Source organism: Larus michahellis, chromosome 4 (genome assembly GCF_964199755.1).
Source record: "Larus michahellis chromosome 4, bLarMic1.1, whole genome shotgun sequence".
NCBI classification, from domain to species: domain Eukaryota; kingdom Metazoa; phylum Chordata; class Aves; order Charadriiformes; family Laridae; genus Larus; species Larus michahellis.
The window spans coordinates 29,507,589-29,533,266 of NC_133899.1; the positions used below are offsets into that span (position 1 = coordinate 29,507,589).

General features: G+C 37.9%; 1 protein-coding gene and 1 long non-coding RNA gene across 2 annotated transcripts in view; one reads left to right on the plus strand and one right to left on the minus strand.

The window, feature by feature from the left end:
- On the plus strand, positions 1-25,563 carry HIF1A (hypoxia inducible factor 1 subunit alpha). Its single transcript, XM_074583708.1, has 15 exons — positions 1-116; positions 9,591-9,781; positions 10,753-10,898; positions 11,000-11,084; positions 13,898-14,010; positions 15,098-15,300; positions 16,746-16,852; positions 17,014-17,161; positions 18,096-18,316; positions 18,502-18,782; positions 19,314-19,436; positions 19,677-20,071; positions 20,923-21,031; positions 23,880-24,006; positions 24,172-25,563. Exons 1-15 carry the CDS (start codon positions 16-18, stop codon positions 24,321-24,323), a joined length of 2,502 nt encoding a protein of 833 aa, XP_074439809.1. The 5' UTR covers positions 1-15; the 3' UTR covers positions 24,324-25,563.
- Positions 5,671-25,678, minus strand: part of LOC141742151 (uncharacterized) — a 26,125-nt gene continuing 6,117 nt past the window's right edge. The window contains exons 2-3 of the long non-coding RNA XR_012586606.1: positions 7,500-7,591; positions 5,671-7,325 (exon numbers count right to left, since the gene is read on the minus strand). This is a non-coding gene — a long non-coding RNA (uncharacterized LOC141742151). The remainder of the gene's footprint in view (positions 7,326-7,499; positions 7,592-25,678) is intronic.

Genomic DNA, 25,678 nt, shown 5'->3' on the forward strand with positions numbered 1-25,678 from the left:
AGCAGGCAGAAGAGCATGCAGGAGAATCTGAGTTTTCTGCTGAGTACTGATCTGAAATGGGAGATGCTTGGGGGTTTTATGGCATTCGGAACTACAAAAATGTCCCAGGAGAGGAGGTGAGCCTTTTTACTTTAACTAATGACTGAAAATTCAGGAAAGATGCAGGTTTCCAAATGACTATTGGATATGAAGGCTATTAAGGTTTTCGTCTACTGAGATTTCTGCTATTTAATTTAGAGTAAAAGTTTCTATGAAAACTAAGTTTTGAAATTACTAGAAGCATGAACGTGAAATCAAGTGAATACATGCCAGCGTATATATTTTTTTAAATATAGTTTATGTAGGTGACAAACACTTTAGGGTTCTTTGATGTGGAGCCATAGCCTCAGTTGATGTAAATTAGCACAGGTTCATTGAAGCTACGCCTGTTCATACCAGCCTGGGGGTTTGGTCCGAGATCTCGGAGCAAGTGCATTGATAAAGAGGAGCTTCATCGTATGCATAATCTGTCATTTCTTTGTGTTGAAGCCTGATAATACTGGGGCTTGTACAAAAACGTGGCCTTTTAAAATGTTGAGATATTTCAGTACTAAGACATTTGAAATGGCTCTGCTGGCACTGAAGAAGTGGTTTGAGAAGATCCATTCGTAGTTCCTTAAAGATAGCCAATACATAATAAACTTTGTGTGTGTTAGGAGAGACACTGTGCAGCTTCTGTTTAATTTGGTGTGGTGTCAGTGAATGTTTGTTAAGCATTTTGAGGAAAAATGTTACAACAGATCTTGTAACTCATTACTTTTAAATAGAGCCTGAACTTCAAGTGAAGGATTGAGGAAACTGAATCAGCAGCGCTGAGCTGTGCTATTATATTTACAACAGTGGGAGGTTTTACCAAGTGACTTATTTAATAACCTTTTCAGATCAATTTGTAATAATCCTGGAAGTCTTTCCTGAAAAAGATGATGCATTTTATTTATCAGAATTAGTTGTTTCACTGTCAATCCTCAACCAAACGAGATTGGTGTTACTTTATGAAAATTCTTGCATTTCAAGAAGCAGAGGAATATGAGGCCAGGACTCCTTTTTTTTTTCTTTTTTTGGAGCTTTTTTTTAATTTCATGCTGCTTGCAAGTGAGAATAGTAAATAGATTGTTATGTTAGAAAGAGAGTTACTAGAGGTTTAACTCCTTAAATTTGCCCCCTGCTCGCACCCGTTGGAAGAGATGGGAATATGCTTCAAGGAACAGAAGACTTGAAGTAATCCACATCAAACATAAAAGCTGCAGCTAAGCTAGAGAAATGAGAAGCTCTACTCTTGACCGCTTCGTGAATCTATTTGTTCTTTATTCATACAGAAAAATAAAATTTTGTATCTCCTACTTCTGTTTTGGTGGGTTTTTTTTTTTAGTTCCTAAAATCTTTGATCATGAAATACCTTGTTAACTGAAAGCAGTTGAGGAACACGAGGTGAAGGGATGAGAGCTTAGATGGAAGCAGTGAGGGAAAATGTCCAGCCTCCAGTCTGGAAAACCTAAATACAATGACATAAATGGTATATTTTAAAACCATGATGTAAACTAAAATTAGTTACTTTATCAAGAGTCTGCATCTGTCTGAAGATAGACCAGTTTGTGCCTAAAAGGTTGTTAAGTGAGAGCCTGACAGATGCCTTGGGGTTATCTTTTGCATCTTTTTTTTTGTGAGCCTGGTAGATGCAAAAGCAGAAGTGCTGAAGGAAGGGGAGCACTTAGTGGCTAGTTCTGTCAAGCCCATGTCCAGATAGCTCTTTTGAATAGCTGTGGCTTTTCTGTAATAATAAACACAATTTAATTACCATGTATCTTTCATCCTGAAGGGCAGAGCATAGCTAATTAAAAGAAAAAAAAAAAAGAGTGCTGTATTCTAGGAAAAAGCCAAGTAACCTACTTGAAAAAAAGTAGACTTTTCTTACAAGCAACCACTGTATGCCATATGGTTATTTTAAAACAGTAAATTACTATGCAAAAGTAAAATATCAGTGGGTTACGTTGTGTAGTAGGATGTAGCAGAATCACTTGACCACGTTCTGAATTAGAAATACTAATTTGGGAAACTTTTACCTTCTTACTCACACTTTCTAAGCAGGGAGGTAGTTGGGGTTTCAGGTCAGTTCAAGGCCAAATCCAGGTGACAGATAATCTTGGCAGTCTGGTCCTGTGCTGGCTTCAGGAGTTTCAGGCTCTGCTGCTGGCTCTTAGGTGTCATAATTTACTTCTCTGTAAAATGGCTGTTTATACAGACTTCACAGTCTTGATAGTAAAGACTTTGTAAGTTAATGCGTAGCTCAGTGGAGTCTTCTCGCTGCCTCTCCCCACTATCATTTTGCAAACGGCAGTGGGTTTCAGTGTTCACTCAGAAAGTTTGTGCTGTTGTAGCTAATTCAGCCTGAACTGCCTGCTTGCTCTCTTAATTCATTAGGTTTTTTTTCAGTTAGGGTTTTTTTTTTTTATTTGGTGGTAGTCAAGTTATGGTAAATGCCTGTAACTACCCTCATGTAAAGAAAATAAGCTGCTTTGTCAGAAGGTAACGCACAAAGGAATGAATTTTAAGAGTTTACATAGAGAAGTGTTGTCTCTGCTTGCATTTTAGGCTAGTTTCTGCAGTTAAATCTCTCTTAAATCTTTCTTACTGTATGGAAGGAATTTCTGATTTCTTTTCCTGAGTTGGATTACTGGGCTGTAAGGTTCATTAATTCATAATGAGCAAGACTTTCTTTTAGAAAATCACATGCTTGTGATTACACATGAGATTCGGATGTGGGGGTTTTTTGTTTGGTTGGTATTTTCCTTACAAGAACTCTACGCAGACTATAAAATAATGAGAATTGGTAAATGAAATTGGCCATAATGGTGAAAGCAATAATACTTAAAGTCATGTCAAAGCAAGAAGAGGCAAAGCTGTAACCCAGAGTTCTTCGTGAACTGGTAGCTGAGAGATTGTACTAATTCTGTAAGGCAGCTATAGAAGGAAGGAGCGCATCTCCTAACCAAAAAAAAGTAAAATTTATGGAGAATTTGCAAATACATTACAGTTCCCAGAAAGCCTGCCTATCCAACTGAAAATTCAGACTTTGCAATAAGTGTTTGAGAGCACAGTCCAAAATGTCTTTTCCCTCACCGTTGGGAGGAGTGCTTGGATACCAGAATCAAGTAGCCCGGTAAGCCGACACGCGAGGTGAAGCTGGTTCTCTGGCCCCTTTCCTCCCCCCGCTCCATTGCCTGTGTTTTCTCGTGTTTAAACAGGAAAAGTTGGGGCTACCATACAAGACCAACTGTAGTGGACCCAGCTGCCCCTACTATAACCTCTTCTGTCGTTTCCCTGATAAGCGATGTACAGTCTGGGCTGCTGCATTTTGGGTGGTGGCTGCTGTGTCTCAGCTGCAGGTCAGGCCGGACAAGTTACTGATGGACTGGGAGGCGAGAGGGGAAGGGGGCTTTTGGGGCTGCCTGTGACTCTGAGCCATGTTTTGTGTGGGTCTGTCTCAGGACTTGATAGTGTTAACACTGCAGCTCTGTTGCCCCTAATTGAGGTTGTTTAACATCAATTTAAAAGTATTTATAAGGGGATAAGGGGGCTAACTGGCAAGTTCTCCATCTATGCCAGGTGGAAGCTGAGAGGCTTTTGGGTATTGAGTGTGGGTTATATTGGGAGTTTTGCACGGGTTGTTTTGGTTTTGCATTTCTTCGGAAGAATACCTGCATCATTAGCTGGCCATATATTTAAATAACTGGATTTGATGTTCTCTTACATTATAAGCCTATTTTTCTTATGAAGTCGTCTTTAGGGAATTTGATTTACACTGTTTTAGTTGCTCTGTGGCAAACACTGAGCTTGCTTGGGACTTCTTTCCATATAAGAATAATTTAGTAAATATTGTGGCTAGCAGCTCTGTGCAAAATAAAGATTTAACAACCAGCAGAGAAAATCGAATGACTGCATATTCAGCCCAGTCAAAAGAGGAGAGCTCTGTTGTAATACCCTCTTTGGCATCTGCAGCTTTTAAGTGAGCTTGTATCTAGTTGGTATTTTGTTGGCTGAGGCGTACGATTGTGCTGTAGGCGAGAGTAGTTGGCGTGGATGCGCCTAGGGTTGAGGTCTTCAGATGGTCCCCATGAACACAGCCACTTGTGTAATGATACCTGCATTGGGGTGTTCTGCTGGGCCTCAGCTGCACAGCTGTACTGGCAGGGGAACTTGGTTTAGGCTAGGCAGGAGAAAAGAAAACCAATTTTGTACCAGCTGCAGGAATGAATTCGACCTTAAAAGCTAAATACCAGGCCACTCATGGGTCTGCTTTTTAAATTCAGTACCATCAGTGATGACATCTACTGTTAATGTATTATGGTATTGCAATAGCTACATCTTGTCTCTTTTTTTGCGTAATGAAGAAAAAATGAAGCAGTTTTATAGTGGATACCGTCTGTGCGACTCCATTCCTGAGCCAGATATTTCTAGTACTAGCTTTACAGTCTGAGGAGATGTTGCATCTAACATGTAAGTATTGTGTGTCTAGTCTTGTGCTGGCAAATGATGGGAATTAACATCAGAACTCAAAACTAGTTAAAGCTCAATAATGAGATGTTACTGGATTTGAAGCACATTATGCATTTGGATTATGTTGCTTCCACATGGTATACTTCCGTGAAACTGCTTAAGAACAGATGCCACGATAAATACAAAGCCAATCGATCGTAGGAAGCAGTTTTAAAAAGAAAAATGTGAATTGCTATCAGAGGATGCTTATAATTTTTTTTTTTTTTTTACAATGTGCTCAAAACCTGAATCAAGAAAGATGAGTCTGGATCAATTAATACATACACAATTGCTATTTTGCTTGGGAATTGAAACCAGTTATAGAGAAAAATCTATCTGATTAGAGAAACAGTAAGTTAGAATGAGAGAAAGGATAGAAAATAGACCACAGCACTAAAGCAACATACGGGGGGGGGGAAAAACCTAGCTGATTAATTGTGTTAATGTAATATTGTGTACACAATGTAAAATTTTCCTTGACACTGATTTAAGAAACTAGAAGGAGACAAAGTTGACATGCTACATATTTTAAGATACGACCATTGACCATTTTTAATCTAGTTAGTAATTTTTTTAATTGAAATTTATCAGTTACTGATGGCATTTTCCAGGATTCTTTTTGGATTTAGTTGCTGGTGGTAAATAAGTCAGGTTTAAATGTGGCTATTGATTAGTTTTACACTTGAGGAAATGAGAACCATGGGCTGTGTTTAGTCAATTGGGGAATCATTTGTGGAAATACGTAGTGGTGGGCAGAGGGGTCTTTGGGGTGGTATGGGGAACAGTGTATCATTTGAGAGATGCTTTGGCCCAAATGGTTCATATGACCGTAATGACAGGTCTTGCACATTGGAGTACAGAGGCTGTATTAACATCTGTAACTGGTGCACATGAGACTGCTGCTGGCGCGCTTTGTTCTGAAGGCTGTTGGGACAATTCTTGCTTGCTGCAAAAGCCTGCTGTAAAACTTTGTTTATTATCACCTTGCTATATTTTAAAGCCTTTTTGATTTGAGGCAGTGAGTGGGAGCCTGGGCAGTATCCTTCAGCTGAGGGCTTGGTTCAGCTGCAGTGAATCCTGGTGGTGAAATATCTTTTTGCTCTGGGTTGCTAGCTCGGGTATCTTTTGGAACTCATGATTATTCAGCTATTGCATGTAAACATCTCTTACATATAAAAAGTGCCTCGTATTGGATGTAAAACTGTCAGTGAAACACCACTTTCTGTGAGCTATGGCGCATAATCTGTTTTGGATTGCTTCTGCTTCTGTATTCTGGTGGCAGAAATACAAAATGGAAATGAATGTCTGGCACTGAAATTGTGCAGGAAACATCAGACCTGAAAATGCATGCAATTTCCTGTCTAGCACCGGCATTTCTGATATTTTCATTGCATGTATAATCCACTCTTCATCTGAGATTTTCTGCTGAGTCTGTAGGTGTTTCTCTTTTGTGCATGACTGGTAGCAGAAGGTTGCAGCTCTTAAGTTTTGGTTTGTTTTAAATGGAGCTCGGATTCCTGTTGTTCCTACAGAATGGTATTTCTGTTGTGAAGAGCATGAGTTTTACACACAGGCACTTCTGAAAATCTCTCTTAAGTTATATGACTTGTTTAAATGGATTTTGTACCAATTGCCGTCTCACTGCATAAAGTCCTCTTCCTTGAGCTCCCCTTTTTTCTCTAGTGAGAGAGAAATATATTTTCTTAATATATTTCACTTAAGAAATATATTTTCTTTACAGGAATTCAGCGTCCTTCATTTGACTGTACAGAAATTTGTGGGCAGGTACACACAGTGATTGTTGCTTTTTCATTTACTTTGTGCAACTAGAAGTAATAAAGCTTAGAGTAGTTGCAACAGTAAAGGATTTCTTTTTGGCTTTTTTTTTATTATTATTTGGTGGCATCCCATGTTGAGGCAACTCTGACTTCACTTGGTAATTAAACCTCATTTGTGACCTTTTTCCCCATTAATTTGATCCATTAAAGAAATGCTCTTTGAAGCTGGTAGTTAATCTCCCTGTTTAAATTGCTGGGTTTTACTCAGATTGGTTACAGCTTAGTTTTAAACAGCAGCTAAAAATAGCAAACTGTTGTGCTGTACAGTTTAAATATCTATCTATATTAGTAGCCTTTCTAGAAAGGAAATACTTAGGGAGAGGAGACTCTGCTGCTTGGACAGCACCGGTTGGTACCAACATTGCACTTGAGTTTTGCCCATTGCAAAGACAAGCAGCGCTCCAGCAGGCAGCACTTGAGTCCCTTACTCTGGGATTAATTTTTAACACCGTGAGCTTGATTTGAGGAGCGTTTCAGTTGGTAATTAATAATTCAATGGCCGAGAAATTTTGACTGTTTATGTTTAAGTCTGATGCTAAATGTGCTAAAGCCAGGCAAAGATCTAGAAACTAGTTGAAATACTTTCAAGAGCATTAGGCTTTCGGGAAGAAAATACAAGGGAAAGGTCTGAAATCACAACCTGTGAGGTTAGGATCTATTTTCATCGCTTGCGTTGTCCTTCTCTACATGCCCTTTGTGATTCACAGAGGCCTGACAAACTTGTAGACTTGAAGTGCACAGCGTTATTGCCAAAGCATGGGTTTTTTTAACTTAAAAGCGTCTGCAGTTGAAAAGGAAGCCGTGACAAGACTGCGGACGTCTAGGCAGATGCAAACCAATTACTTCCAGTAGTTCTCCCTTGAGTTTCTATTGTAGCAGGAACTTTCCGCAGGTGAAGGAATCTTGAATGAGTAGCTAATAGAAAAAAAAATAATCAGAGGTATAAAGGTGAATCTGTCTAAGGCAGCATAATTACTTGTGTTACCTTTGTCAGTGAAATCTGTGGTCCAAGAAAGAGGGCAAAAAGAATCCGGATTTTTTAGTATTGTTGAAGGTTAGACTTCTTGTAATGGCTGTTTCCAGATATACCTGTATGTCAGGAGCCTCAAGCTTCTCAACCAAGATATCCATGACTAGAGCAGGAACATCTGTTGTCACGGGGAAACTGAACGTGAAGAAATCTGCAAGACGGGAAACATTATCAGATATTTTAGGCTACCCTTCTGAGGAACACAAGCTTATATTCACAGAAACCGATAGAGCTATTGTATGTCCAGAATTTTTTACTACTATAAGACCAGTACTTTAGTTCTCCAAATAATCTCCATTACTATTACATTGATTTGGTACTGTTTCTCATTACATAGAAATAGTATTTCTGTGACCTAGTAGCCTGATTTTGCCACCAAAGGAAAAAACATAATCCTATTTAAAAGCTTGTACAAGCTTTTAAAACTTATGATTCTGAAAATCAAACTCCTAGCGCTTCTTTCTGCTAGCAGTGGCAGGGGGTAGGAGGGTGGGGTTGGGGGCTGGATGGAGATGCCGTACAGCTTTATGAAGTCAGAAAAAATGAAGGTAATCACAGAATGGCTTACTCTGTCTTTATCAGAGCTTATTAAACTTCTTTGGTGTTTCAGGGCATTCATGCTTCCAATGTCATTCTTAATAGTATTGTCACTTGCAAGTTTCTGCACAAACTAAGCAGGTTTTTGGCTATTATGGGTAGCACATCAAATAAAGGACTGAAAATGTGTTCATTTGGGTATGTGTTTGAGTGCTTGCATTAAATTTGGTTCATTATTTCTGGGGAATATTGGCTTTTTGAATCACTTTCCTCTATCGTCTGTGGTACCTCTCACAAGATGTGTGCTAATTAAAAAGTGCTTTAGCACAGATCTGCAGATTTAGCAATCTGAATTTGGCAGTGGTAGTATGTGACTTTTAAGTCTGGTGAAATTTGAAAAAAGTAATTCCTAAATTGTTAGTAGTAAATAGTGCAGTGGTTTATTCTCTGTCTTTTTCAACTAGTGACGTTTAGTCTCTTTATGATAACATTAAAAGGCATGCAACTTCAAATTATAAAAGCAGTGTTTATAGGCATATGTTTATCTTAAAACTTCCATGAAAGTCAATGGAAAAAGGTGATCCTACAGATCAGTGCAGCTGCCTTTTGTAGCTTGAGTGTATGCAAAATGAAGATAGGGTGCCCTCAGAAGGCATAAATGTATAAAAAGAAAAATGGACATTAGTACTGTATACTTGTGTATCATCCATTTAAAAATAAAAGCATGTTTAACTGCAGTGGCATAATGTCCTCGGGGACCAGAGCAACATTGAGTTCTTGTTCAAATGTAAGAAAAAAATTGGAGGATCCATCTCAAAACACTTAATTCAAAACTTATGTGACAGATGCTTGAGACAAACATGAACCAGTGTGGGTACTGGGCAAAAGGAGAATTACCCACGTTACTGACTGACGGAGAGTCTCGGTTATTTTGGGGCTTGCTCTTTGTAAGCTGTCCTTTACTTCATGCGTCCTGAGGGAGATGAGCCGAACAGAGGCAAGGGAAGGAGAATAGGGTAACTTCTTTACAGTTTTCCAGTATCGGGAGACTATGGAAGGGGCTATACTGCAGAAAGAGAGCTGGGAAAGAGACTTTTTGGATCACTTGAAAAGCAGGTCGCCTCATGCTAAATCAATATCCTTGCTTATCTGACCTGTTAGGTGTGCTTTGTAAGGATGGATGGTAGAAAGGGAAGAATTTGGAGAGTGTACGCAATAGTACTGGAGCATCAAGCTGGAAATAACTTATGCTTTAGTATTTTGAACGGTCTTAAGGGGTTAGGAAAGAAGAATAAAATGGGAATTGGAGGCTTAGAGAGGCAGCAGTCAAGGTGTGAGATAAGCATTTCGGGAGCAGTTCTGAGTATGTAGATGTCTGTTGGAAGAACTAATCTTGTTGGAAGCCTCTGTGTGTTTGAATTTAGTTCTGGCAGAGCCCAACTGCAACAGAACTCTATACACAGAATTACATTTACGCTTTTAGGCTGAGGTTTTAAATTATTCAACTTTGATAACTGTTTAATTGGCTTCTGGGTGGTTTAGTTTCAAATTTAACTTTTAACTTGCACAGAGAATTCTGTTTCCTATATTAACCCCAGACTTTGTTTATATAGGATTAGCTCGGAACGCAGAAAAGAGAAGTCAAGGGATGCAGCCCGGTGCCGAAGGAGCAAGGAATCAGAAGTATTCTATGAGCTTGCTCATCAGCTGCCGCTGCCCCATACCGTGAGCGCACACCTGGACAAGGCGTCCATTATGAGACTGACTATCAGCTACTTGCGCATGAGAAAGCTGCTAGATGCTGGTAAGGGAATAACATGGCAGAATCTGGAAAAGGGGCTGGAGGTATATCAAGGAAGAAGCTATTTCTAAAATGGATCAGCAGTTAAAAATAAATTAATTAATAGTTGCATCCTTTCCTATAGAAAGTTGGAAGACCTTACAGTAGAAATAGGCTATTGGTGATGGCACAGGAAAAATGGCCACCATTAAATAGACTTTTGCTTTTTTCCCTTTCTGTTCTGATGAGCCCAATTTGCTCATCACAGCCATAGTGCCATTTTCAGTCTGAGTTATTTGACCCTTGTCCCGAAGTTAATTTCTTGCATTTAACCCTCTTTTTTCCCCCCTAGAGTTGGTTGCTCCAACTGTGCTTTACCAAACTGTAGGTTGTTGGTGCAAGGCTGGCTTACCAAACTGTAGGTGTTTCTCCTTAATATAAACTGCAAGATTATTTTTTTTTTTTTGTAATTGTACTCCACTGACAGTGAAGTTTGCTGCATCTGTGTCTCTGCAGTTACACCTACCCATACAACTACAGGAGTATCTGAGTTGGCTCATGAACCAGTATCTGTACAGCAGGCCATAGGTGCTGTACTAATTATTTGTGCTCATGCATGCCTACTTATCCTGTACGGAGGAGTAACTTTTGTAGCCAGACTCTAAAATGTCCCCTAGGAAGCCCCTGAGAAAAGTTTGTAATGCCTTTTTGAGATAAATGCTAATATTTCTCCCGCGTAGACTTTTTCCTTAAGGTGGAAGGTTTATTGGTTTATGCATAAAAGCACAGACATTCAACCTCAAGCTGCCTTTCTGTGGTTTTTGATACCATTACTAGAGCTTGAAGAACTTAATCGATCGCTTACCTAATGAATATACTGGTTTTGAACAGTCTTGCAAGATTTACTCCTTGCAGACTGGTGCCAGAACTCATTCCTGATGGTAAGTGAAGAATGACTGGTGTTTACTTAAATGAAAATGTGTGGCTGCTTGTAGGTGAGCTGGAGACCGAAGCCAAAATGGAGAAGGAACTGAACTGTTTCTACTTGAAAGCTCTTGATGGATTTGTCATGGTTCTGTCCGAAGATGGAGACATGATTTACATGTCTGAAAACGTGAACAAGTGTATGGGACTCACTCAGGTGAAATACTGACGTTTCCTAAGACTGTTTCAAATCTGTAAAAGTTGTTGCATTTTTGTATGTGTAAAGTTAGACATTTGTATACCTCTCATTTTTTGCAGTTTGAGTTGACGGGGCACAGTGTATTTGATTTCACTCATCCATGTGACCATGAAGAGCTGCGAGAAATGCTTACACACAGAAATGGTGAGGAGAAAGAAAAAAAATCAATTTCATTTACCTATGGATAATTCCTTTTGGCTTTAGTACAGTTGGATATCTGCCAGAAAAAGGTGTTGAGAGAACAAACTAGTATGTTTTGCTGTTTAAATCTCAAAATAAACCTTGTTCAGAGATACTAACAGAAATAACCATAATGTTTTGGAAGATCCTAACTGTAGGAGAGATGAGACTTAGTACTCTTTAATCTAAAACAAAATTGACTAAAATGGTGTTATTGAGGGTGGAAAGAATTATTGTGCCTACAGGAATAAAATTAGAGGTAGATTGATTGAGAATTATCTTAAGCAATTGCTATAGAAGGATACGGAGAAGTTATATTGGTTCATTTGTCTTGGTCTGAGCTTGTCCTCACAGGACAACTTAAGCAAATGCTTTCTTCCAGAAATCTGTGGTGGTATACTAAAGATACTATATTTAAGACACTGAAAAACTAATCGGGGAATACTTGGACAGCCCCAAAAAAGGGCTTTGGGATTGATGCTTCTCTGCGTCTTCTAATTGGTGTATGAAATTGGTATCTTTTCACAGATTTCTGACTCTTCTTTTCTCCGTCCGAGGGAGTAGAACACTGTGTTCACTTATTCTGTATGCTTTTGAATTTAACAAATGCCCATGAATTACTACTTTTATGTCTTCTAAAGGTTTGTTAATGACTATAAAGACTTGGCAGCCTGCATGCCTCCAAACAAATCTGCTTTACTCAGTTGTTAGAAGTCTAAAATCTGACCTCTATAATTTCTGTTTCATCAAATAAGGGTTATATGGACTCTGAATCTAGACAGTGATAAATTACCAAGCCTGACCTCTGCTTTCCTGTAGCACTGTAAATCGGAAGTCTTTTATGTTGTCGTTCTATTTAATTCAGACGAAGAGACCTGATAAAGTATCATAGCAGTAAGGGCCCCAACTTTGATTTTGTAAGCGTTTTTCTAAACTCGTCTGCCCTTAATATTGATGTGTCTAAGGCTAGGTTAGACTCCACCCCCGCATTTGGAATACTGTAATGCATGCAGGAAGGGTGGGGAAACAACTTCACTAAGGCAGTGTAAAAACTGGTCCTGGTCTTGTTGCAAAAGCTTATTCTTAGAGTGTCATATTACTGAGTTTCATGCAAACCAACTGTCTAAATTGACCAGACTGGAATAAGATGTCTGGAAAGCATTATTACAAAATCTGTTTCGCAAATGAAGTTGGCAGACAAAAGTCTAAATTACAGTAATAATGGTGCATTTTTATATTTATTAGTATTCCCAGGTTGCTCTCTGCTGCTGCAGCTTTTACATCAGTGGAATTATTTTTGTTTTGAATTGAGTATTAAAGACTCCCCTTTGGGATTGTACAGGTGCAAATGAATACAAATGTGACTGGCAGAAGCTGAACTGTATTCTGATTTTATGAAGTTGCTATTGAAACTTTCAAAGCTGGCGATTTTAAAAATGATGTCCAATGCTCAGTCAGACCTGAGAAAGCTGTTCCATCTTTTACAGCTGCTTCTCAAAGCAGAGCCTTAAGCATTAGGAGTTGGTAACAATAATGTTTTGTGATCTTTAAGTTTCTAGATTGGTTTGACTGTTTTGAAAACATATTGAATTAAATAAGTTTTGGCTGCTTCTCTAAACTCTGGAGTTTTTTGTGTTTCCCCTCCTGCCCTTTACTTGAGGATATTTTGATGTGGCATTAAGTAGGCTTGTCCCTGTTAGTCTTTCCTCTGCTAGAAGCAATAGATAATGTAGTGTAGGGGCTTTAACATTTTTCTAATGAATCTTGTCAAACTAGCAGCTGCAGTGCAAGCCACCATGAAGCTACTATTGTCTGTGGAGGATGAGGGCAAGCTATTGTATTAACTTGTATCAGAAGTAAGCTCGCATGTTCTAAACTTCTACCCCATGCTATGATTTGGTCTTCACTCCTTAGCGCACCTCGGCAAACTCGCTCTTCCACTGCTCCATATCCGAGGTGCTTTATTTCCTGCTTCCACACACGATGAGCTGCTTGCAGCTCTCCTGATAGGATCGGTTTGCATTTTCTCTGCCCAGAATAGCCTAGCTACTTATTGACTCTGAAAGGTTCTCTCTTGTAAAGGCAAAAACTTAACTTAAAGCCTGCTGTTGGCAAGTAAGGCTAAAAAACGTAGTGCCGCTAATACTAATTTGTATTAGGATTTCTTGACTCTTTCTTTTTCTTCCCAGCAATGCTAATAATGTGTTTAAAAACTTGGTCCCTGTTTACTCAGAGTGTAAATCACTGCCAAAATATTCAGATGAATATAAACAGCAGAGTTGTTAATTCTGAATTTAAAAACTTAAAATACTGCAGTCCTGAAGAGCTATGGCCCCAAAATGTATTTGATTTGACCTCCATGCAGTGAGTTACTGATGCATTTCAGTGGAAACTGACTCAACAGTACTTCTTATTCTGCACATGCTTTTCTTGTCCTCTCTCACAATTTTAAAATACATTAAACTTTCAAACAGTCTCTCTCTCTCCCCACCCCTTTTCCTGAAATCTGGGAATGTGGAGATGGCTACAAATACAATACTGATCTTAAAGCATTGAATCTTCAGTTCTTTGCTTACCTTACAGTAAAACTCATTATGAAAAATGTTATTATCAAAAGTGCTGTTAGGTTTATCGATCTGTTTAATTTATTTTTTGGGTCTTCCCCTAGTCTTAGAGTTCTATAACAAGTTTGGGTTTGGGGGTTTGTGGGGTTTTTTTAATGCCTTTGGAAGATGATCCAAGAGCTCAAGAACTGGTTTGCTATTTGCTTTTGCTAGGTCCTGTGAAAAAGGGCAAAGAGCAAAACACGGAGCGCAGCTTTTTTCTCAGAATGAAGTGTACACTGACTAGCAGGGGAAGAACAGTGAATATAAAGTCTGCTACGTGGAAGGTAACAAATGCAAAGGAATACTTACATAGTTTGGCAGCTTCCTCTTCAGATGTCATAACACTATTATTTCAACATTTTTACTTCACGTAATAAGCTTGAGTTTCGCTAAGTACTTAACTAATTTAATGATTGTGCTTCAATATGCTGAATTTTAATACTGAATACATCACAGAGGTAACTGAAACAATGTTTTAAAATTAGTTTTTCAAAAATCTTTTAATGAGCTCTCCATTTTAAATTAGAGGTCATTTACTTACTAGAAATTATAATTACTAAATGTGTTTGCATAAAGCCTTGTCCTTTAAAAAAAAAACAAACAACTTGACACCACTTATGCTGATACCTGTTTTCTTTTGATTTGACACTGTAAATGTGACAGTTGAGGTCTCTGAAGGACTTCAATACCATTCATTCTGAAGCTGCTGGCTATCCCTTTTGTAACAGTTGGAACAAAAAGAGCACAGCCCGATAGCTTTCTGCAGTGAATGCATTTTCTCCTCTGGACAAAAAGTAACCTTCTACCGTATTGAGTGGTATTATGGCTCACAATTCTCTTTTACGACTTAAATTTAGTTATTCATGATTAAACAACTTCTTTCTTCTTTGCTGTTGTCTGAACAATTTCTACTTCAGAAAGGTTAAAAAAAAAAAAAGGCCACAAAATGCAAAACTTCTGTCTCTTGAAGACTGTATTTCATCTCTAACATCACTTCTGCAGATGATCTAAAATGGAGGTTGATACTGTTACCATAACTTTCAGATTTAAATAGTGAGATACCTTTTGCTTGAGGCAATTGCTTATCAAAGGAGAACAGTTCACAGAAATGTAGAAATGTCTAGCGTTGTTTCAGCCAGCACCCGAGAGGAAAGAGTTGGCAGCCTGCGTACTCATCGCAGTCTGCCTAGCGTGAGAACTGCTGCTCTCCTTCAGCCATCCATCTGAAAGCACTGCTGCCTTTCCGTTGTTGCTCTCCTGTCGAGGGGTGGGGAGGGGAAGGACTTCGCTCCGGGTGTGCTAATGGAAATACAGTTGTGTTGTCTGACAGACAAGAACCTGGTCTCTTTTTAAAATGCAACTTTCCCGTAGGTACTCCACTGCACTGGACACATTCGTGTATATGACACATGCGGTAATCAAACTCACTGTGGCTACAAAAAGCCTCCCATGACGTGTCTGGTGTTGATCTGTGAACCTATTCCTCATCCATCAAACATTGAGGTCCCCTTGGACAGCAAAACGTTCCTCAGTCGTCACAGTCTTGATATGAAATTTTCCTATTGTGATGAAAGGTAATATATATATACACTACTTAAAAAAGAATTAATTTGAAGGATTTGCATGGTTGGTACATGTTGGCTAGTGTTGGCCTTATACATTTACGTAGTTGTACTTGTTAACTTGATTCATCTGTGCAATGGAATCGTCACTTGGGATGCTTTGACTTTTACTAACTGATCAGGATGTCTTATTGAAAATAAGACAGACTTTTAAATGTAACGAGGGTTATTACTTTGGAATAAATCCTTTGCCTGCAGTTAACTGCCGGTTCAAACTGGTCTTTAGTGTAGTGGCAGCGATTAAATTGAAATGAGACGATTCTTCCAGACACTGAAAAAACAGGAAGGATTTTAGGTTTGTCAAAGATGGTGGTGCAATTTGGTGACTGAAAAGAGTGTGTGTGTAATACTTGTCAGATGCATTTCATTGCTACCACTTCCTCCCTCTCCCTTCTTCGGGAGATCGGTGTCTGCTTTCCCTAGTCCAACACCCCCCCCACCCCCCCACCCCAAACATACAGCTGTACTTCTAATGCAATACACCTGCTGTTGAAAATGAGATTTTCGTGTTCTGCTACAAATCATGGATGTAGTCAAATACATAAGACTGCTCTTACTGTCTGCTGGAAACTTAGCTTGACAAATCTGAAAAACAGAAGTGAAGGAAATAATTGTCCTGAGGCTTTTTTGTTTGGAGTTTTTTTGTTTGGTTGGGTTTTTTGTGGTTTTAATTGGGTATTATTTCTTACTGCCTGTTTCCTTTTCTTTATAACAAAAATGAACATCTGATTAGTTGCTGCAGGTATGTTAGAGATGTTAGTGCAAGTTACTTTCTGCCCTCTGCAGTAATTTTACCTTTCTAGGACTGATGGTGTCACAGAAAAGGTACTTATTTGGTCATTCTGCACGTAGAATGGGGCAAAATAAAAGCTTTCCCCTGGTTAGCACTGCCCTCTAGGGGCTGAAGAAAGTACCGTTTTCTTTAAGAACGAAGAATAAATCCGATTCCTAATTTCTTTTAGCTGCAGGTTTAAAACCATTGAAACATGTCGTTGTTATTTTGTTAAATTCTTATATTTGTGTAAGCTGGATATTCTAGTCCATAAGTAGCTGGTCTACCTTTTAAGCAAAAAACCCCAACCAAACAAACAAAAAAAATAACCCACAACCCTACATGGCAGGCTTTACTTAATCCTGTCCACCACAGGATGTGATTTATAAATATTCACTGAGAAGGAAAATCCTGCTGAAATTTCTCATAAAGCATAAAAAGCTATCATAAGCATAAAAAGTAGCAATTTCTTTCAAAATGAAAACTGCCAGTAACCCGAAATTGTAGCTAATGTGTATGGAAGTGACTCCTAGGATTTTTCTAGATGTGCAAGCATCCAAATGCTCTAGTAATTGTGCTAGTCCATGTCTGCTTTTATTTAGCAATTTTTCCCTGTGTTTTCAAGAATTACAGAGTTGATGGGGTATGAGCCAGAGGAACTCCTGGGTCGCTCAATCTATGAGTACTATCATGCGCTGGATTCTGATCATCTGACCAAAACACACCATGACAGTAAGTGAAAAGATGTATTTAATGCCCTCCAACTACAAGAGATGAGATGCGGAGTGGGGGCTTTCTTTCAATTGCAGATACGAATCTGCAGTGAATACTTATCTTAAATGGTTTTGGTTTTTTCTGCCTGTAATTAAAGCTGGTGTCCTTTCTGCTTTTAGTGTTCACAAAAGGGCAGGTGACAACAGGACAGTACAGAATGCTTGCTAAACAAGGTGGCTATGTCTGGGTTGAAACTCAAGCAACTGTTATATACAACACTAAGAATTCTCAGCCACAGTGCATAGTGTGTGTAAACTATGTGTTGAGGTAAGCTGAATGGACATCGCTATTCTTTGTTGTTATTTTTATTGAAGACAAAGACAGATTCTGATGGTGCTACATCTTTTTTTTTTTTTTATCTCGTTGAGCATGTGATCCCCTGTTGAATACATTATGTTACTATTTCCTACCAATTAAACTTTGCTTAGAATACTGCTAGTGCTAGGATTAGGAATTGTATTTGAAAACAAAACCATTTTTTGATCTAGTGATGTCAGTAGGAAGACCTCTGCAGTCAAACGAGTGTAGGGTCAGCCTCTTCTTAGTATTGCAATGGAAGAATTTGAGAATTTGTGTGCATTCTAGACAACTCTCTAATCTTTGTCCAGTCTGGAGCAGTTGATTTCACTAACAACTTTTAGTCATGGAATCAGAGCAGCATTAATGGTGTCTTTCTTAATACCATTTATCTTTTTCTTCCTTAGAATTCCTCTCTTAATTGATAGCTTCAACTAAAGGCAGATTTGTTGACTGTTTTTCTGCAATTGCATAATAGTCCTAAATGAGTTTTTCAAAACTCTAGTGAATGTACCAGTATCAATCTATCAACATATTACACAGTCATTTAAAACAAGAAAAGTGTCTTAGGAAATATCTTTTGTCTTTTTTCCTTACTTTCTCAATGCTTTCGGAAAAGCATGGTTTTTTTTGTTACTGTTTTGATAGCACCACAATTAGTGCTTGCTTTTTCTATTACATTTGAGGAAAGAATGAGTAAGAAAAAAAGAATTTTTAAAGCTCCTATCCTGGTAATTTTGTGGTGTGTGGTGTTTTGAGGGTTTTTTTTTTGGGGGGGAGAGGTTGTTTAGGGGGTCTTTCGCTTGGGATTTGGTTTTGTTTTTTTTCAACTTACAAAACTCTTAAGCCTGAATTTATTCCTTTTAGCTGTTCTTTGACAGTCATCTTCCTCTCTATCTGACAGTGGAATTGTTCAGAAGGACTTGATTTTTTCCCTTGGACAAACTGAGTGTATGCTGAAACCGGTGGAGTCTCCTGATATGAAAATGACCAAAATATTCAGCAAAGATGACCTGGATGATACCAACAGCCTATTTGAAAAACTTAAACAGGAACCAGATGCTTTAACTGTGCTGGCCCCAGCGGCTGGAGACACAATTATCTCTCTAGATTTCAGCAGTAATGGTGGGTGTGTGTTTCAATTGGAGAGCATGCTAATTAGTAAAGCTAGTATTTTACAGTAAATGTTGAAAAATAACCTCCCAGTACCACTTGCCTAGTGGTATTTCAGCTGCTGTTTAAATTTAATGAGGTCCATAGACACGCACGGTATTGTTACTTAGGTTGATGGTTTCTTTTAATTTTTATAGAGTCTGATGAACAACAATGTGATGAAGTTCCTTTGTATAACGATGTAATGCTCCCCTCATCCAGTGAGAAATTGCAGAATATAAATATGGCAATGTCCCCACTACCTGCCTCTGAAACTACAAAGCCACTTCGTAGCAATGCTGATCCTGCACTCAATAGAGAAGTTGTATCAAAGCTGGAGCCAAACACAGAGCCACTCGAACTTTCTTTTACCATGCCTCAGGTGCAAGAGCAACCAACCAGTCCTTCTGATGCAAGTACCAGCCAAAGTTCACCTGAGGTTAGTTACGTAATTTGCATATGCTGTCATTAAAATGTATGTGCTGTTGGGCCTTGTGGAGCAAATCTGGTTAAGGGTGCAGCCAAGACAGAAATTGAAAATTATTTCTAAGTTGTGACTTAGTTAAGCTCACGCCATGATCTGAGAAAAAAGATAAATTTTCATACTGAGCATTATCTTTTCATTAAAGTCTTGCAAATGCACACAATACCACCTGATAGAAACAGGAAGAGCTTGGGATTGGTCTCTCTAGAAGAGAATGGTTCGGAGATGACTCCTGTAAACAGCAAATTAGTTGCAATAAATTACTGTAGTGGCTACTTCCAGGTTCCATCTAATCATGTGCTTCCCAAGTGGGGTAAATTTGAATGTATACCTATAAATGTGTTTTCATTTTCCCCGTTTCAATTACGTGCAACTATAGCTTGGAATTAGTTTTTTACATTAGAACGTTTTTCAGAGAATCTGTAGATACAATACAAAATGATGTAATGACAGAAACTTTAAATTGCACTCAAAATGTTTTCACAGCCCAGTAGTCCCAACAACTACTGCTTTGATGTGGATAATGATATGGCTAATGAATTCAAACTGGAATTAGTGGAGAAACTCTTTGCGATAGATACAGAAGCAAAAAATCCGTTCTCTACTCAGGTAACGTACATTAACTTAAAATGCAGTATTATCTCAATACTTATTCTCAATGTGCTTCTCTTTCTCTTAGAATCTCTTCAGGAACCTCCTTCCTCTTTTACGTTTTTTTTTTTTTTAATTAAAATAAATTGCAAAAAAATATTGTAAGGATTTGGTAAAAGGAAGAGCCTTAATGAAGACATGAAGTCATAGCTGGGATGTTCTTACATATTTATAGTTTTTACCTCTTGTCTTTTCCAGGAAACTGATTTAGATTTGGAGATGTTGGCTCCTTACATCCCAATGGATGATGACTTCCAGCTGCGATCCTTTGATCAGCTATCTCCGCTGGAAAGCAGTTCTCCCGGCTCTCAAAGTGCAGCCACCGTTACCATATTTCAGCAGACTCAAACACCATCAAGTACTGCTGATGAAATAAAACCAGTGACAGAACGTGTGGATGACGTGAAGACGTTAATTGTTCCTTCATCTCCTGTCCACATAATCAATGAAACGAGTAGTGCCCCAGCATCACCTTACAGCGGGAACAGGAGTCGAACTGCGTCTCCAGTCAGAGCAGGAAAAGGGACATTGGATCAGACGGAAAAATCTTGTCCGGGAGCACCCAGTTTGCTAACAGTCACTCTGAATAAAAGGTATTTTAAAAGCACAGCTTAAACCCTATTATCTGTTCAAGAAATTAGATATAATACATTTTTAAGTACTGCCAACTGTTATATGTTGTCTTTGGCATTCTACTTCAAAGTTGAAATTCATACATTTAAATTTGGACACTTCAAACAATTTTGGGGTTTTTTGTATAATAAGCTTCCGTAAAGTTAATTTTGCAGTAGCTTTTACATAAACATCTTATGTAATAGGCAGCAACTGTATGCAAACTGTGTTTATAATTTTGTTCTGCTCTTGTATCTGACACACAGCCTTTTTAAAAGAATGCAGTAGGCAGTTTACAAGCACTTATACCCACACAATATTTCTGGTGCTTTTCTTGTCCACTTTGTTATGAGGTAAGAGGCGACTACAGTCTGTGTGCTACATGTATTGCTTTTAAAGCGAGCCGTATTTCATAATGGTGGACTGTGGCATTTGTAGCAGATATTTATCATGACAGAAAATTCTACAAAGTCAAATGTCAGACCTTTGATAAATCGAAGCTTTATCTGTACATAAAAATATTAAGAACAGACTTTTCCTCACCCTTCCCTCCCTTCTTTCTGTTGGAAGTGAATTGCTGAACTTTATGCTTTGTTTTTTTCTGCAAAGACTTTAAAATTTTTGTTGTAACTCATTCTGAGCTTCACAGCAAGATTAAAAGCTAACATTTGCTATGCTAATAGATAATGATTGTTGAAATAAGTCAATTATAAAAGAAAAGTAGTATAGTTCATAAAATCCGTTCTGTGATATTTGTATGTAAGTGTTCACAAAAGAAGAATGGCTTGAGGATAGTAGAAACGTCTTAACAGCCTGAATCAATTTTTCTTAGATCTACTGCAGTGGATGAAGAACTAAATCCAAAGATGCTAGCTTTGCATAATGCTCAGAGAAAACGAAAAATGGAACATGATGGTTCACTTTTTCAGGCAGTTGGAATTGTGAGTTCTGTTTTACCATTTTAAAATATTCACTTTTAACCTTACAATTTCTGAAATGAGGCATCGGTGCAGACTCCTGAATTTAGTTGTTGGTAAGCAGTGAAATCTTGGGATCAGAGATAACTAATTGTTCGATAATCAAATTCCCATATATATGCAGATACTCTGATTTTCATTCTCTTACTGTGAGCTGTTTCAAAAGTGCCCTTTATACCCAAGCACATTTCTTAATTAGGTAGAAGATACTCTTTTGTGAACATACATGTTCTTCAGTAGAATGTGCACAAATGTAAGACATCACATTTAAATTTATAATTGCCATATTTATTTCACTTTTGAATTCAAACACAATTTTCATGTTTGTCAATAGTGGAGATAGTATTCTTATGCTTCTTTCTATGCTTTCTTTTTTCTGTCGAGTCTGAGATTGCTTTATTTGATCAGATAACAAGACCATCTGAACCATAAGGGAATAGAATTCATATAACCTAGCAAATGTATGTTACTAGTACCGCTCTCATTTCGTGCACACCTCTCTAGTATTAGTGTGTGCGCTTGCAAGTAGCTCGTAATCATCTGTCCTAGATACTAAAAATAAACTTTCTAGGTATTCTTAGATTTGTGTCACTTAATTGGGGCTATCCAGCTTGTTATTTTCTGTAAAGGGTATTTTGGTTTCTATAATCTTTGTCTCTTACTGTCAGTTCTTAGTATTTTGAAATCTTGAGCTTTGCCATTACATACTGTTATCTCTCTTCTAGCCTTCATTGTAAATTCCCACTTCTCTTCAGTTTTTCTACAGTTAATTCTTAGTTCCTCTACTGCAATGTAGCCTTTCGGATTCTTTGTTTCTGTAGTGGTCCATCTCCTTGGTGTAGTCAACCATCAGGTCTTACAGTGCAGGACTACTGTTCTTCTTGAACTATGAGATATTCCTGTATTAGGGTTCTGGTTTGGGCATGAGACAAATCACTGTATACCATCTTTATCATGGCTCTCCTCTGGAAGAGCTGAGCAAGCTCTTGTATGTTCTGTTTTTTCTATGAGACAAGCAGACTTTATGTAAAATAAATAAATAATTAATCATATGCCATTGCTTTCATTTGCTAAATGCTTTGCACTTCCATGCATGTTGTTCTGTTGCTTCCAGTAGCCCTGTAGGAATGCACAGCTCTGCAAGAAACTTTACTGCCTTTCATTGCGTCTTTCTCATGTGATGGTGCTACAGCTGGCATAGCGCTGCTGATAAAATATTCAAAATAGCATGGATGTCATTAAATACACAGAACGCAAGCAGTTCTGTATTAAGTGCTGTAATAGTGTTCGGGCTTCTATGCTTAGTGCTTTTTCAATGCTTAAAGGTTCAAACTTCATCCTTTGCTAAACGTTTTTCTTTTTTCTGTACCTGACAAGTGTTATAAAGGTTTTGATGGTTTCTGCACCGTCAGAAGCTGAATTTTCCAAGTAGCTGGGTCTTACTGACATCACTTCAAGCAAAGTGCTTTTGTTGTTTGGCTTCTTTCTTCGCAATGGATTTCTGAGTGGATTAACTAGGCCTTGCACAGGTGCAGAAGAACAATTATGTTAAATCCAGGCTTATAATACGTAGTATTCTGGGATTGTGCAAAAACTTGCCACAACTGTTCAGCTGTAAGAAAGTAGGACTTAACTTTGTGAAGAGTGAAAATAAGTGAAGACAAAAGTAAAATACTACTCTCGTTTTCTAGAAAACAGGAGAATTAGACAAGGGCAAGATGTGTTGTAGTAAGACTGTGAAATAATGATCCGAATCATTAAATTGAAACGGACAAGCTAGGCCTTTTTTAATATGAAGGGCTGTATCACATTCACAGTTAAAAAAAAAAAAAAAACAAACAAAACAAAAACAAAACCCAAAAAAACCCCAAAACCCCACAACGAAACAAACCAGCAACAATGTAGGTGACTGACCTTACTATGAAATACAGCTTCTAAGTCCAAGTTGTTTAACTATAGTTTCTATTATACAGTTGTCTTTTTGACTCGCGTGGATGTTTTATAACCTGAAAACATATGTTCTTTACTATTTTAAGTGTTTGGGATAATGGCAGCACTCTGAAATACCTTTTTTGCTTTTTGCAGTAGTTGACTACTAACAAGACAAAACTTTGCAGATTCAACTACTTCTGCTAGCAAACTTGTACTAAGATGGCATTTTTTTTCCCTTCCATCCCATCTGTTTGAGTGGCAGCTGCTTCTTACTTATCCTAATTACATGGAGCCCTTAAAAGCTTTCTAACCTCCATATCTTCTATGCTGCTGTCAAAACAATATGCTAAGGAGCCATATCTGCAATAGAATGGCTTAGGACTGCGTTCCCCACAAGACTTGGGTCAGATGGCTTGGTGGCAATAACTGGAGTGCAAGCAGAATTTACATCTTAAATTTAGATAGAATCAACCTCCCGAGGGTCCTGAATCGCCTGTCTATGCTATTAGTTCCAGTGCAGAAAACCATTAGAGACTTCAGTGAAAACCTGATGCTTACTCACCCAAGAGTGGTAATTAAATGGGTGTGTATGTGTACGTGTACATGCTAATCTTGAGCATGGTAACTGATGATAACCAGGATTTAGTAATTGTTTTCTGTAAGGCAAGTAAGGTCTTGAAATCTGATTCAGTTTTCTTTTAAATTTCGAGGCTGGTGTACTTGGAAACATGTTTTCCCCGGGTTCTGAATAAAGCCCAGTTTAATTGTAACAATGCCTACATTAGTAATTGGTGACAGGAACTGTTAGTTTTGAAGAGGGATGTGGAGGGCTAGAAAGATACAGTATTCAATAAAGAAGATTTATTTTATTTCTTTGTAGGGGTCTTTATTCCAGCAGACAGGTGACCGTGGAGGAAATGCATCACTTGCTTGGAAACGTGTAAAGGGATGCAAAACAAATGGTCATAATGGAGTGGAGCAAAAGACAATCATTCTACTATCAACTGGTTAGTATTGGCTTTTTTTAAATACGTAGAGGGGGGTGGAGAGGGACCATGTGAAAGAACTGAATGACAAAAACATCCAAACTTACCTCCTTTATGAGCAGTTTTGGAGGAAAGGTTTAGCATGGTGAATAAAGTGTACTTTTTTTCCTTCCCCTCCCTCTTTAGACATAGCAAGTAAACTTCTAGGGCAGTCGATGGATGAAAGTGGACTACCCCAACTCACGAGTTACGATTGCGAAGTAAATGCTCCCATACAAGGCAACAGAAACCTGCTACAGGGTGAAGAACTGCTCAGAGCTCTGGATCAAGTTAACTGAGCTTTCACAATACTTGTTCCTTTTTTTGGACACTGGTGAATCATCACCTAAAGCAGTCTATTTATATTTTCTATATCTGATTTTAGAATCCTGGCTACAGTACTGCACTAATTCAGTTAGTTCAGTTTTGATCCCCTTTCTACTTATTTTGACAGTCTTTTTAATATGTTCTTTATGTAACAATAACTCAAACTATAGTGCGTTTTTATAATTCTTCGGTACATACACTTTTAAGTCCATTACATTTAAAACACACTTGCAATAGCAGCTTTGAAATATGCACCTGATTTTAAAAAAAATATTTATTTTTTGGCTGGGGAGTTGGTCACCAAAACTTATCATTAGTAAAATGTCAACACAGGAAAACCTGGCAATACTTCCACCCTGCTCTTCATAGGTAGTTGGAAGACTTATGCTCTCTTACTCTTTATGTTCAGATAAGTTGGGGTTTTTTTATTTTAATAATTTTTATAAGAAACAACAATGCTTTGCAGCAGTGCATTGTAGCCACAATCGCACAATATATTTTCTTAAAAAATACCAGCAGTTCCTCATGCAATATATTCTGCATTTATAAAAACTAGTTTTTAAGACGAATCCTCCTTTGTTTGCCTATGAAATCATGTTTAAACATGGATTATGTCATTATTTTAGTCACGTTGTAATACAAATTGTTCTTAAATGCTGTCTCATGCTTTTGACTTAAATGAGTGTGATTAGTCAAAGGAAAGGCTTTATCTGGAAAGGGCTAGCAGCATTTTATTTGGATACGTTCTCAATTTAGAGAGAGTTTGATGTTCTTAAAGTAGTCACTTTGCCAGCTTAAAAAAAAAAAAATTCCCTGCCTGTAGTTGTTGAAGTTAATGCTAATATTGTGTATGATCTTAAATCTAAATGTTCAGCTTACCCTGTGTGGTATAGGTGATATTTCAAGCAGATTGTAAAACATCTTGCATTGTTAGCAAAGTTTTATCTAGTACATCATTGAGTTGCTCAATATTTTGATGTTTTGGTTTTATGCACCTTGTTGCTATTAACATCCGTATGTTTTCATGTAGATTTCAATAACTTGAATATATTTAGAAGGCTTTTTATTTAGAAATATATAGTTGCCACAAACATCTTATTTTCCTATATGTACTGTACAAAACCTTCACTCGCTCATTCTTTTGCTCTTTGTGGTTGGATCTAACACTAACTGTATTGTTTTCTTACATCAATAAACTATATGTGGACCAGGCCCCCTTGGGGAGTGTGTTATCTGAGAGAAATGAGATAATTTATATTTTTGTTAGTGGTTATTGTTCATCCGTGTTCCCTTTTTAACTTAGAGTTGATTGGAAATCACTGCTTCC

What these genes read in the sequence shown, in the direction of transcription:
- HIF1A (XM_074583708.1), top strand. Translation starts at nt 16, where the DNA reads ATGCAGGAGAATCTGAGTTTTCTGCTGAGTACTGATCTGAAATGGGAG. An exon ending in AAAATCCGTTCTCTACTCAG is followed by an intron (nt 19,437 to 19,676) that starts GTAACGTACATT and finishes TGTCTTTTCCAG; the next exon opens with GAAACTGATTTAGATTTGGA. An exon ending in TTTTTCAGGCAGTTGGAATT is followed by an intron (nt 21,032 to 23,879) that starts GTGAGTTCTGTT and finishes ATTTCTTTGTAG; the next exon opens with GGGTCTTTATTCCAGCAGAC.